General features: G+C 34.3%; 1 protein-coding gene across 18 annotated transcripts in view; it reads right to left on the reverse strand.

Annotated features, from left to right (window-relative positions):
- Nucleotides 1–14,683, reverse strand: part of neb.L (nebulin L homeolog) — a 130,191-nt gene that overhangs the window by 83,402 nt on the left and 32,106 nt on the right. For 16 of the 18 annotated variants that reach the window (XM_041576139.1, XM_041576141.1, XM_041576151.1 and 13 more), the window contains 20 exons: nt 13,708–13,815; nt 13,504–13,617; nt 11,684–11,881; nt 10,752–10,859; nt 9,690–9,788; nt 9,454–9,558; nt 9,262–9,363; nt 7,981–8,292; nt 7,692–7,898; nt 6,951–7,055; nt 5,460–5,567; nt 4,901–5,212; nt 3,798–4,004; nt 3,231–3,335; nt 2,725–2,832; nt 1,568–1,879; nt 1,209–1,415; nt 912–1,016; nt 707–814; nt 38–349 (listed from right to left, as the gene is read on the reverse strand). In XM_041576139.1, the coding sequence (XP_041432073.1) occupies nt 38–349; nt 707–814; nt 912–1,016; nt 1,209–1,415; nt 1,568–1,879; nt 2,725–2,832; nt 3,231–3,335; nt 3,798–4,004; nt 4,901–5,212; nt 5,460–5,567; nt 6,951–7,055; nt 7,692–7,898; nt 7,981–8,292; nt 9,262–9,363; nt 9,454–9,558; nt 9,690–9,788; nt 10,752–10,859; nt 11,684–11,881; nt 13,504–13,617; nt 13,708–13,815 (3,342 nt within the window). The remainder of the gene's footprint in view (nt 1–37; nt 350–706; nt 815–911; nt 1,017–1,208; nt 1,416–1,567; nt 1,880–2,724; nt 2,833–3,230; nt 3,336–3,797; nt 4,005–4,900; nt 5,213–5,459; nt 5,568–6,950; nt 7,056–7,691; nt 7,899–7,980; nt 8,293–9,261; nt 9,364–9,453; nt 9,559–9,689; nt 9,789–10,751; nt 10,860–11,683; nt 11,882–13,503; nt 13,618–13,707; nt 13,816–14,683) is intronic. The other 2 variants (XM_041576152.1, XM_041576153.1) reach the window with 2 other exon arrangements.

The following is a 14,683-nucleotide window of genomic DNA, read 5'->3' on the forward strand; positions in this document are numbered from 1 at the left end:
GAGCAAAACTATTATTGTTAAGTCCATAATGACTTACATCACTCTGGATTTGCATCATATTCCTGGTGAGTGCCAGGGGCATAGCGTCAGGCAGAAGATTATAGTGATGGATCAGCTTTTTGTAGTTTGCATTTGTAGCAACATTCTGGGACAATTTTGCAGCAGTCACACTTAACATGTCAACAGGGGTATGGAATTTTGTCTTTGATAGTTCATAATTCTTCTTGTATTCACGGTCAGATTGCATCTTTGCTACTTGCATAAAGTGCACCAATTTAGGATCATCCTGAAGACTTCTAAACCCAATATGCTTTCCTCTTGTTTGTTCATATGCTTTCTTGTATTTGTACTAAAAAGAAAAAGAAATAATTCATCTGGTGCATATAACGTCTTATAAGAGTAATTCCTTAAATTAATATATATTTTTGACAAATGACAAACAAGGAGTTCAAAGCACAACAGAGTATGAAAAAGTATAATCCCAATCACTATTTACATTATGCATATGTTATGTATTATAAATGTACTACAACAAATATTCATATAAAATCAAGGCACAGTTTTAAACAATTCAAGCTCTCACAAAACATATTAAAACCAATTTATAAACAGAAGAGTGTTTTAAATATCCAGCTGTGAAAGACTAAATTACACTTTATTTTGTGTGTATGTGTCAGCAATAGGTGCATGCAAGAAGAAAACTTACATCGCTGGCAATGTCTCTTGAAGCTTTGGCTGCCTTTATGGAGATGGCATCTGGTTTCAAGTCATAACCCTTCTTCTTATGCTCTTCCCAATCCAACTTGTACAGTTTCTGATTAGTGACACAAAACAGGTTATATTAAGTGGATATGTTGGCTGCAGCTAAAACAAGAAGCAATATCATCCCACACAATGTATCATTTACTTACATTACTTGTGTTTTGTTGGTTGACTCTAGACTGAAGGATTTCGGGGGTGTCTGGCATGACATGAATTTTGATTTTATCTTTATCCCAAGCGTCAGTGTAAAGTCTCTGTATAAACAACAAGGAGAGTCAAGGTTATACCAATAAATACACAATCGTACATTTAGTCAGAAGATGTTTACATTAGAAATCGATTTACACTGTATATGTATTTGAATTTATAGCAAGCATATCAAAGATTCAATGAGATATTATTAAAATGTTTATTACTTTAGATTACTTAGAGCACAAGAGTTATACCTTGTTCATAGTCTGGGCATTAGTTTTAGCAAGAACTTGATCCATTGCATCTAATGGGATGGAGAACTTCCATTGGTCTGGATTCTGGCGATATTTCTTATCACTGATTATATCTTTAACTTTCTTGGCTTTCTCAACATCCAGTGAACCTATTGGAACCCAGCCAACTCCTCTCAACCAATTATTGAAGTCAGATTTGTAGAGGTTCTACAGAAAATAGAAGAGGGCAAACAGATTTTCTATTCTGTCAACAGTATGGTAGGCTAATGCTACGACAGGATTACAGTGAGACGTCATTTAACCCAAAGCTTACAATTATATTTGCTCATTACAGAAGCATTTTAAAGGTATTTACTTACATCACTCTGGATTTGCATCATGTTCCTGGACAGCTGAAGGTTCATGGCATCTGGCAGCAGTGTGTATGCATGGATGGGCTGCTTGTAATTGGCATTAGTAGATACTTCCTGTGCTTTCTTTGCAGCTGTAACACTGAACATATCAAGAGGTGTGTGGTATTTTGTCTTGCTCTTCTCATAATCCTTCTTATACTCTCTGTCTGACTGGATTTTGGCAACATGCATGTAATGGACCAGTTTTGGATCATCTTGTAGGCTGCGGAATCCCACGTGTTTTCCTCTGGCTTTCTGGTATGCCTCTTTATATTTGAACTAAAGAATGAGTATGAAAAGAAATGTAATTTTGATTAGTGAAAAAAAAACAAAAAAATAAACTTTTCTGTATGACAGTATATGGGAAAATAATCACAAAAAAAGTTAACTGGCACAGTGGAATATCTCCTGTCAGCTTGGTGAACAAGATGTTCATGTTTGAAAAATAGACAAACTAACAGTCACTAAAGGGTTCTATTGCTATAGTATCTATTACTAAGTATGACTCATGTATTATAAAGGATAATGTATTCCCTACTGTAAATGATAAGAATATTAGAAATCACTGATAAAGGCACAATGCTGTTGGCTAAATTATACAGGGAACTCTGAGTATACTCATATGCAGTATTATAATGGATAATGTACCCCTACTGTAAATGATAAGAATATTCAAAGTAACTGAGAAGTTTCTTTGCCATATAGGACACAAATCCTGGCTAGTTGGAGCTATTCAAGTTTTTTTTATCATTGATAACTTGATTTCTCCCAGATTGCACTGATTCTAGTTTTTTTACAATCAAGTTTTTTCATAAATAGGCAAACATTCGCGTTGTGGGTTTATTTGAGATATACAAAACCTCACAAACCTTTGATAAAATAACCCCCATAATGTGCAAACCATGAGTTGTCTTTGTCATTTTATAAACTGTACCGCTAATCATGAATATGTTAAGACCCCAGATTCCATCAGTTCTGCTACAGGGCATGTGCTATTATACAAGGTGATCTACTGTACCTAGTAATGATAAGTCTGTAAAATACAAAATGATGCAAAGCCTAAGCATCCAGAGAAAACAAAGCTTTGTATAATGTCTTGATTTTAAGAATATGACTGTACTTACATCACTTGCAATATTTCTTGATGCTTTAGCGGCCTTTACAGAAATAGCATCTGGCTTAAGATCGTAGCCTTTAGCAAGGTGCTTGATCCAGTTGGCTTTGTAGTAAGACTGCAATGTAACAAAGACATACACCGTTTATATAAATTGTGCAACATTAATGTTTGCTATGCCCCATTACAGTAAAAAGACATAAGGTTAGTATCTGATGTAATTAATTTAAAAAAAAGGTTAAAAGGTTACTAACATAAGGTTAGTGGTCCATGTGCATAAGAAATGGAACTCATAGGTAACAGCTAGTGTTGATCTACAACAGAGATGAGCAAAGTCAAGCATCATCCCCAAAACATATGCCTGTGCCAACTAATCCAGCCTATCCCATCAACCTTCAGCTGCTGATGGATATTCAGTCAAAGCTGGAGGGACTAATAATGCATGTCTGTCTCTTTTTAGGTATGAAAATTTGATTAGCAAATCTGAAAAAGTTTGGTATAAAGTGCCATACTCACATCACTTATATTGAGGGCATTGACTTTGGCTTGAATGAAATTAGGATCATCTGGGTTCAGTGCATATTTGCGCTTCACTTTTTCTCCTTCCGCTTTATATAATAACTATGAAAAATATTACAAAAAAAAATGATTAAAAAAAATAAATAAATAGAACACAATTAATAATATCCTGGCAGTATTGAATTGTAATAGTACTGATTTGATGAACAAAACAAATGTAATCTATTATATAAGTTTTGATTAAGAACTTTTGGAGCAAAGACTAAAGTTATATTTTAAACAGCAAACAACAAACCAAATCATTGTATCAGTTGGCTATCCAGCATCTAGATGTAAATATAGCTCTAATTTTTAAAAATGATTGCCAAAAAGCACCTGCCCTGGTCTTTTAACATTCAAATGGCTTTGTTTATAGGCCCTATGGTAGCTGATTGGCACCATAAGGGCAATATTTTAAACTGGCTTTCTGCATGGATTTTTTTGCTTATTAAAATGGCTATACTGAAATCCAAGAAGTGATTGGTAAGGCCTAGTTAAAATATAATGAAGATACAAAATACTCACATCACTCCTCTGCTTGGTGTTGCTCTGAGCTAGAGCAAGTTCCATTGAATCTGAAACACTTGTAAATTTGATGCTATCTGGGTGCTGGCGGTATTTCTTTTCACTTAAAGCCTCTCCAGCCCTTTTCACCTTTTCCACTTCCAAAGAGCCCAGAGGAACCCATCCTATCCCCTTAAACCAGTTGTTGTAATCTTGTTTGTATACATTCTGAGAGGGTCAAAAACAAAAAAGGGTTATAAAGCACCAGCATGTTCCACAGTTCTGTACAATAAAATGGGTGTGAATATAAATAGAGGCAGACCAATAACACAAAATTCAACAATAATAAACAACATGATAAAAGGTGAGAGAGTCCTGCCTTTGAAATCTTGCTATTTAGGGTAATTTATTTTGAGCTTTTTTAGCTTAAGGCCCCTTTTGCTCATAACGAGATTACAGATACATAAAAACATAACTGTATCAGCCATAATTCCAAGAATATCTAGGATAGCAAATACATGCTCACCCCAGGTCTCTACTAACTGACCTTTGCATTGGGCTTTCAGGGGTATCTATGAGAGCGATTTGGTATTCTGCTCTAATCTTCCTCCAACTAGTAATATTAATAACTTGTATTAAGTCTGACCCCAGTCACTGCCTCAAAATTTGGAAAACACTGATCTAAATTTGCACTACAACAGAATATATGAGGTAAGGGCTTGTGATAATTTTGCACAAATGTGTTGTGTCATGCCTGACATATTAAGCAGATCTGAGTCACATGAAGGCAGATATGAACACTAAAGACATAGTAGGAGTTGTGATTTATTAAAGCAAAATGGAATTTTTTGAAATGTGGACCTTCAATTTTTGAGAGCAGGTACAGAGAAGCAGAGTCTTAGTGAAGCAAGGGATGCAGTGATATTATAGAGAAACCCTTAAGGCATGAGTGTGAGAAGGACATGAGGGAGAGGAGAACATGGAAGAGTTTGTATCTAATAGGAAGCAGCTGAGGAACAGTAGACATTATTAAGGTGAAAGCTTGGTTGAAATATTCTTACTGCAATGCATAATAAATAAAAACTCCTGGAAAAAATAACAACTCAGCACTGACATTTACTTACATCACTCTGGATTTCCATTCCTTTTCTAGACAGTTCAACACTCATAGCATCCGGTAAGTATGTATAGTGATGAAGAGGTTGCTTGTAGTTGATGTTGGTGGCCACCTTCTGGGACTTCTTGGCAGCTGTAATGCTGACCATGTCTAGAGGTGTGTGATATTTGGTCTTTGTCTTTTCATAGTCCTTCTTATATTCTCTGTCTGATTGCTTCTTTGCTATGTCCATAAAATGGACAAGCTTTGGATCATCCTGAAGACTTCTAAAGCCAACATGTTTTCCTCTGGTTTTTTCATAAGCTTGTTTGTATTTGTACTGCAATATCATTGTTCAAAGAGAGACAATATTAAGTAGTTGAAAATGTGGTGTAATTCTACTGTAGATCTCTGCATAATGGTTTTACATATATATTTTATCATGGCAATTTATCTCATTCCTAAAGAAGTACACGGCTAAATCACTGCAAAATACTGACAATCTGATAAATCTATTTTTTTTTCTCTTAAAACTAGTATTTTATACAGGAAATTGAGTAAAGCTTATGAAATAATGGGAAACTTACATCACTAGCAATGTTTCTTGAAGACTTAGCAGCAACAATAGAAATGGCATCACCCAGAACATGATGACCTTTGGCTATAGTCTTCAACCAGTCCTGTTTATAATATTTCTGCAAGAAAAAAAAAAGTACACTAATTATTACATGTTTTAAGGCAGCACAATCGGGGGATTATTTAGTAAACTCCAAATGCAAAAATCCCAAAAATGATTTTTTTGTATAAAATTGGACTTTTAAAAAATTACAATTTTTTCGGGAATTTATTATACCACGAGGATGGAAAAGTCTGAATCAGAAAATCCGGCATCTCAGACCGAGATTGCAAATAAGTCAATGGGAGAAGCACCAATGATTTTTTTGATGTGTGCAGGGTTTCGTGCAGTACCCCTATCAAATATAGTTTGTGACTGGAAATGTTGAGATAAATGCAGACTTTGATAAATAACCCCCTTAATGTCTTATTCATTATTTTTGTAATTAGTAATTAGTGTTTTAACCTGAAACATGTCGTGCAGTATTTTTTGCTTAAAAAAGGTAAATTTTGCAGTGGAAGCTGCTCTGTATTTCTTAATTCAAGTTGTATTGCTGTTTGCTCTGTAACATCCAAGACTGTACAGACTGTAATTGCACAAGTGCAGTTGCCGATAGAAATGAGCTTTGAACAGGCAACTACAACTAGAACAACATACTGTATCTGTTAGTTGCTATGTGTAACTCCTATATGTTACTAAATCATATAGGGTTACATCCATATTTTCACTTGGGATTAGCTCATTGGCTCTGGCAAAACAGGCTCAGATACTGAGTTAATGATTGGAATAGGTGCTGGCTCCATGTCTAATATCCACCAAGTCATACAGTGGGGTATTTAAAAAGATAATTTGGTAAGTGCTGAAAAATAAAACATTGACTGCATTATATGCTCAGTAATGCTAAGAATGAAAGTAATAACCTGATAAGAATAAAAAAAAAATCAAAGCTCTAAAATGACTACACCTAACAGAATGTTAAAAGCAAACTTAGAATAAATACATCTAGTAAGAAAAATGACATTCAAGGATTTAACACAAAGTTGTAAAACCTTGTTGTAATCATTAGGAGCAATAATTTCCCAGAATACAAAGTTATCCATGCTTATGAGGTTTTTCTCATACAATGTTTTTGGTTCAGTGCAAGTCATGTAGCAGAATTGGCTATCCTTTGGCCATGACCATATTGTAAAATGTCTTTCTATATAATGCAGAGGTTAAACTTTTTTTATATGTCTGCTCCATGTTTTAGACATCATCTTCCCATAGAAGACATAAAACGGTTAATTGTAAGGCCTTATTTTAAATACCTTTAAACAGACAAAATGAGATCATTAATGGAGATACAATTATTATACATGCAGAGAAGTCTGCATGTAATTATTGTACAATAATAATTCATTGTGGGTTAACATCTGATAAAACGGTAACAATAAAATGCAGAGTAGATTCCAAATGTACTTACGTCACTAATATTGGCTGCATTGCATCGAGCTTGTATAAACTGAGGAACATCTGCAGGTAAATTGTACTTATGAATAATCTTTTCACTGGAAGATTTATACAGCCTCTGTGAATGGGATGAGAAATAAACATGATTAAAGAGGCAGCCCAATTTGGCTCCTATTTTGTCTTATTATAAATGGCTGTCAAAATTCAAAATGCATAATCAATGCAAACCTATAGGAGCTGTTGCAAATGAAAGAACTGATTTAAAACCTTTTTTGGATTGTAAGTGCCACTTACATCTACAAATCAAGAATGCGTTATATTTGTACCTTATTTTTTGTAAATGAAAGGCAAAGTCACTAGGTTTTTTGGTTTGCGATAAGAACAAATCTTATTTAGTGTATACATTTGAATTTCTTTTTCAATTAATGGGGTATTCATCTATAATTTATACTCACTGTACTCACTTTACTCAATGTGAATATAAAAATCAACTCAACTTTTGATTTGAAAATGGTGGGGGGAAGAGACGCAATATTGGGTCAACAGAAATAACTCTATTACGTCCTACCCAAAATAATAGATATTTGGGTAAGTAAAACTACAATTCAGCCATCAAAACAGCTGACAAAGAAGGATCTTTTTACTAATGCAGAAAGGGAAGACTGGAATATGTCCGGCTTCCCAATTATCATCAAATATATTTTTGGTTGCCGAATTATGACTAAAGTTTTTTATGAGTGCTCCTATTTCTTACATCACTGAGTTGAAGAGCGTTGGTTTTAGCCTGGACCATAACTGGAGAATCAACAACACTTGTAAACTTAATTGTATCGGGGTGTTGACGATATTTCTTTTCATTCAAAGCTGCTCCTGCCCTTTTGACTTTCTCAACATCCAGAGATCCAATTGGGATCCAACCAATTCCTTTCATCCAGTTGTTCATGTCTGCTTTGTAGAGATTCTATGAAAACATAACACAGTAGTGAAAAAAGGTATTCACACAACCACATTGAATTTGATTTACTGAGGTGTGTCTCACTTACATCGCTTTGAATCTCCATCATCTTCTTTGACAGTTCAACATTCATTGCATCTGGGAGGTAGGTATAGTGATGGATTAACTGCTTATAATGAATACCACTGGCAATGTCTTGTGCCTTCTTGGCAGCTACAACATTGACCATATCTAATGGAGTGTTGTATTTGGTCTTTGCCTTTTCATAGTCCTTCTTATATTCCCTTTCAGACTGCATTTTAGCAACATGCATATAATGGACCAGCTTAGGGTCATCTTGTAAACTACGGAAACCAACAAGTTTGCCTTTCTGCTTCTCATAAGCTTTCTTATACTGCACCTGTAATAAACAAAAGCAGATGTTTAGAAAGTGTTATGTCCTGATTCCTGAATAATAACATTTAATAAAAAAATATTTTGATTTCTACATACGAGGCATTGTCTTGTCAGTATATAGCAATTTATTTTTTGTAGACACAGTATGTAAATATGTTTTAAATATGATGATTTGTTGATGATAATTATGTTTATTATGATTATTATTATTATTATTAATACCTAGTAGTTGAATGCATTGAGAAATGGCAAATCATCAGTATTATTTGTAATAGGGTTCTGAAGGATTTCTGATGAAACTACATACTGGAACACATTTCATAAAAATTGCTACCCTTCCTAATTGCAACAAAACAGCAATTAATTTCATAATTACCAATCAGAAAATATAACATATCTATTCTGAGATATACACATAAATAAATATGATAAACGTTACTATCAGTTGTAAAGGTGATCCATACACAACCTGATCCATACAGTGTCTAACTAGTTAGCCCACGGGTCAAATGGACATGTACCAGATAATGGGCCATACACATACATGGCCATCTTTCTTTTGTTCTGCTCATTGTTGGCAACCACCCTAATGATGGTAACAGCAGGAAGTAAAGAGGCTCTGTAGAAAACATCTATGGTTCCTTCTAACTTTCTGCTGTTTCCATCATTGGAGCGGTTGGCACCAGAGAGCAGAACAACTGTTAATTCGGGCTCAATATTAAACGTCTTATGTGTTTTTCTAAATATATATATACTTCTATAGCAAGAAATCGAAAGAAATGAACTATAGCTATCTTTATTAGGTCTCTAGAAAGAATTACAAGGATGTTTTGTACACATTATTATGGTATTTATTTTAAACAGCTATTAATTTACACTGACATTCACATAGAAGCAAATTACAATATGGTTGATTAAATGGTTTTATGGCTAAAAATATGTATATATAAAATTTTGGTAGCCATCTACTTACATCACTAGCAGCATGACGGGCAGCTTTGGCAGCTTTTACTGAGATAGAGTCAGGCTTGATGTCATATCCCTTCAGTTTTTCCAGTCCTTTTTTATAGTAGTTCTAAGAAGCAGGAAAAGATATAGTTGACTTAGAGCTAGTGAGTAATAATTAATGCTATAAATGTGAGATTTCATAAAGATAAATTCTTACATCACTTAAATTGTAGGCATTAACTCGTGCTTGAATAAATCCTGGAACATCTGCTGGTAGAGAATACTTGTGAATTACTTTCTCTCCTTCAGATTTATAAAGTATCTGGGGGAAAAAAACAGTACATAGAAGTGGTATAAGTAAAGTTCTATAATTTTTTAAACGATTCGTGAAAAACTATTTCTTCTGTTAGCATTGCTTACAAAGAAAATTATATTTGAGAAGAAAAAACTTACATCACTTCTCAGCTTCTGGGTAAGTTTTGACTGGACCATAACTGGATCATCTTCTATTGAGGTAAACTTAATAGTATCAGGGTGCTGACGATATTTCTTCTGTTAGAACAAAATAAAAACATTATAACTGCTGAATAAACTGGCAATTATGCTAATTTGGAGGCAAGGGGTCAAGTGTAGATGGTTTTATAAACCTCTTTGTGTAGATATTGTACTAAGAAGAGTCCATAGGTGTATGTGAGGAACAATATAATGGATAGAAGGTTAGATTCAAGTTTGCAAATGAAGAAAATAGTTACGGAAATAAAGGAGGAGAGATTAGTGGAACATAAGAGACTATAAATGAGGCTCAAGATACTGAACAGGAGATGTTCAAGGTAGAGGTCTCCTATTATTGGGAATGATGGTAACTTAGAGGCATTACCAATAATCAGGAAGAAGACATGGGGTGAAGTTAATAGGATTTAATAAACTGCATAAACACAAATAAGGATTGATAGGTGTATGAGTAAGGAACAATATAAAGGATATAGGAATGGATTCACATTTTGATTTGTTTATGGAGAAAAGAAGGAGAGACTAGTGTAAAATAACTAAAGACTATGAATGACTACACAATCTCATTATGCATGAGATTTTGCACGATAGAGATCCTCATGGATAGGTAATAGGGATGGGCGAATTTTTTCGCCATGTTTCTCTGAAAAAATGACGCCCATAGATTGTATGGCGTTGTGCGTCAAAAAAAAAAGATGCACGTCAAAAAATTTTGCCGCACGACAAAAGTTTTTTGACGCCCATAGACTTTAATGCCCGTCTGTGACATTTGCCGGCAGCGAATTTTTGGCAAAAAGAATGGTAATGTTATAATCAAAATCCATTGCTATAACCATAATAATTCTGCAGTTAAAAAATATTAGCAAGTGGTCAGTAGAGTTTTTCTATAAAAATACTTTAGACATTGGCTCATGGGCATTGTATAGCACTTTGCATAGTTGTTGGTGCTTTATAAGACCATAGTTATTCTTTATTACATGATACAATGTTACCTGGGGTCATTACCTCACTAAGGATCTGTGAAGCTTTTTTGGCCTTTTCTGCATCCATGGATCCGTATGGCACCCAACCGCAACCTTTAACCCAGTTGTTATAATCAGATTTGTAGTCGACCTGAAAGATACAATGCGTATTGATTTATTTCTTTTACAGGTAGCATCACAGCTGAGTTAGGCTGGTTATCTACAGAATAACTGAATCAAAAGTTTGCAATAATAATCATTAACTAAGTCTATGGCATAACAACTCATTTTAGTTATGAGACTGGTTCTAATCTCAATTTTCTTTGATCATTTGCAATTGCAATTGCTTGAAGGCCTTGTGGTCCTGCAATTTCTAAAAATTGTTGAATAGAACTTTTCAATATTTATTTAGGAGAATATAGATCAGACATTAAATAGGTAAAAATGTAAAAACACAATGTATAGTACAAAGGCAACAACTATATGTATACATTATTTGGAAGAACTATTACTGCTTTTAGGCAATGACAATGATCAAAACACTCAACTTGTAACTATGAGAAAAGTATACACTCATAGATATACTGATATTTTTCAAAAGAACATTTACTAGTGACAGTGTAATATTGCGGATACTGTCCTCTTGAAGTAAGTGCCATTTGCACACAAAAACATCAGGTCAATCTGCCCTGTATTAGACTGTTTGACAACAGAAGTGAGAGGCCACATTGCACAGCCAATAAGCCAAACAAATGGATCTCATGGAAAGCGTGGTGTCACCTTCAGCCGCACTTTACATTCCATATGTTTGGAAACAGTTGTTAAAAACTACTATCACTCTGCCAATGTTTCCTGTGATATGTTTTGCATGCTTGACTTCTATCACTGTCTTTAATCCTTAGCACAAAGTTTGTCCAAATTTGTTTCTGTTGCATAATCATATTTATAGGTTTAGCACTCTAACAGCATACGTACATCGCTCTGCAGAGTATAGGCCTTCTTTGCTAAGGAAAGGTTCACACTATCAGGAGGGTAAAAGTACGAATGAATCAAGTGTTTATAATCCAAATTGCTGGCGATGGACTGCGCTTTCTTGGCCAACTGAACAAGGATCATATCTAAAGGTGCGGAATATTTGGTCTTTGTATTTTCATAATCCTTTTTATATAAAATCTAAAAACAAAACAAACAAAAAAAGAATATTGATATGTCAGAACATACTGTACTCCAGAATAAGCATAGAAAATTTATGAGAACAAACAGGGTTGAAACAGAAGGCTGGTATTATACACTAGTTAATTAATAAGTATGCATTTTAATAATGAATAGGTTGTGCTGTTGTTTTGTTAAGTAATTCATTAAACCTGTCCAACATTAATACATGTACACGTTTTTGTAAAATACTACCTGATCAAGTTAGTGGAACAATAACAATAATAAAATTGCCTTTATTTTTCATAATGGGATTGGGTTGTACAGGTATATAAAATCAAGATGTGTAAGGTTTTAGAAGTGAAATGGCTATAAAAAGAAAGTGGGATATCTACAATAGGCTGAACATTGCTTTCTTCTATACCACAAACTTTAAAACTTTTAACTGGTAAAAATTAAGAAACCTTTTGATAATGTTCAAATATGCTTATAATTCATAAGTCTAAACCTGGCCATAGACGTGCAGATTATTACCATATGTCGGACGAACTATCAAATCTTTCAACCTGCAACTAACCATTTGAATTAATATGAAGTAGTAAAGAGAACAAATCACACGATGCTCTGACCATTAACTGACAGATAGCAATTGTACGAAAATTATGCCTGACAGATAGTAGTGACCCATTTGTCAGATTTGCATCTATGGTCAGCTAAAAAATACTGAATTCTCATTCAGCCAATCAAATAAGTATATATGGATTTAGACTTAGGGGCAGATTTATCAAAATGTGAGATTAGAGTTTACCACAGATAAACTCACCCCCTATCTATTCATTCCTATGGAATTTTTAAAAGTGTATTTATCAATTTACCAATGAGTTCATCATTTGATAAATATTAGTGATGGGCGAATTTATCCCCGCCGGCAAATAAATTTACAAAACTGAAGCGAAAATTCGGGCAGCGAAAAACGGATGCCAGCGTCAAAAACTAGATGCTGGCGTAGTTTTGCAAATTTTTCAGCGAAGCCAAACGCCCCAAATTTGCCCGTCACTAATAAATACCCCTTATGAATGAATAGAAAGTGGGTGAGTAAACTCTAATCTTACATTTTGATAAATCTGCCCCTTAGAGTAGAGCCATAGATATGGGGAACTTTCATGGTATCTAGAACGTGTGTATATTACTAGGAAAATCTTTCATTGTCCATAGCTTGTCAATGAAGAGATAAGAAGCTCCCATTTGTACTGCTGATCACCTTTAAAGCAAATGACTCATTTGATTGGTAAAAAGCACTTCGTTTTTAGCTTTAGACCATAGCTTTCTGGTTTAATTAGTAGTCAATGGAGTTTGTTTTGCCTGCTGACCCCACACCCATTCAAAGATGTTGGAGAGTTTTAAGACAATTGTTTAACCTTAACTACATGAATCTGAATGACTAAGTAAAAAAAAATAAAAAAATAGAATGGACTTTATCATTCAGAATACCTGTATCCTTAGGTGTCTTTCTATGTGTTTCTTCTAAAAAAAAAACATAACCGGTTTCCTGATAACAGCTATCATACTTGTTTAATCCTATCTGACTCCTGCTTTATTCTGCTTCACAATACAATGTGATATAGAGAAACAGAGAAACTTACATCACTTCGATTACGAGATGATTGTGCAGCAAGCAACATCTTGGGATCATCCTGGATGCTAAGAGCACCAACCATCTTTCCTTTATTCTTTTCATAATCTTTTTTATATTCTACCTGTAAATCAAGCAGAGACACTGTAGGTAAGTATTTCCATTGATAAAATGGTGCTGGCAGGAATAGAAATGGAGACCTTTTGTTACTTACATCACTGGCTTTTCTCCTGTTGGCTTTCGCGGCCACAAGTGGAATTGCATCTATTTTAATGTCAAATTTTTTTGCTTTGGCTCTATTCCAGTCGTATTTGTACCATTTCTGTTGGAATACAAATTAGTTAATAATTATAACCAAGGCATGATAATATTTATGTTTATAAGTGTTAAAGAGATACTGACATCAGAAAATAACCTTTTTTTATATCCATCACATTATTTTTGAATGCTATTTATGATTTTGCCATAAATGTATATGCCTGATGCTTTTACATTACCTTTCTTACCCCCATGTTCCTCTATGAGGGGGCTGCCATATTTGTGCAGCAGTAGTCGGTTAGCATTACAAACTCTAATTGACAGACTTGGGGGCATATTTATCATAGAGTGAAGTTAGAGATTGCCCAGTCCGCTAGAGTGAAATTCCGCCACTCTCCATTCATTTCTTTGGGAAGTTGAAAGGCATATATATCAAAGGGTGAACTTTAACTTTTACCTATTGATAAATACTCTTTTAAAAATCCCATAGAAATGAATGGAGAGTGGCGGAATTTCACTCTGGAGGACTGTGGCGATCTCTTACTTCACAATTTAATAAATATGCCCCTTAGATGGAACAGTCAGGTTGGCAAAACAATCAGGTGTATGAACTTTAAGTAATAATAACTTACAAAAGCAGAACTATCAGCAAAAAACGATCAGCGTGACCTATAGGTACCTTTTAATGTAGATTAATATTTTGAAAAGAAAAATTTTAGTGTCAGTATCACTTTAATGTAAGCTAGGGATGTCAATCCTATCTGTCTGTTTCAGATGGCTCACATCTCCCCTGTTTCATGTTTTTTTTCTAACACACATTACGAATATGAAACATAAAGTGAGGTTAGTTAGATTTGTTATGCAAATAATACTTTGCGGAAAATTAATATTAGTAATAATAACCTTAGAACAATTGAGGTAGAAAACGAGGG

The sequence above is a fragment of the Xenopus laevis genome, chromosome 9_10L (genome assembly GCF_017654675.1).
Source record: "Xenopus laevis strain J_2021 chromosome 9_10L, Xenopus_laevis_v10.1, whole genome shotgun sequence".
NCBI lineage: Eukaryota > Metazoa > Chordata > Amphibia > Anura > Pipidae > Xenopus > Xenopus laevis.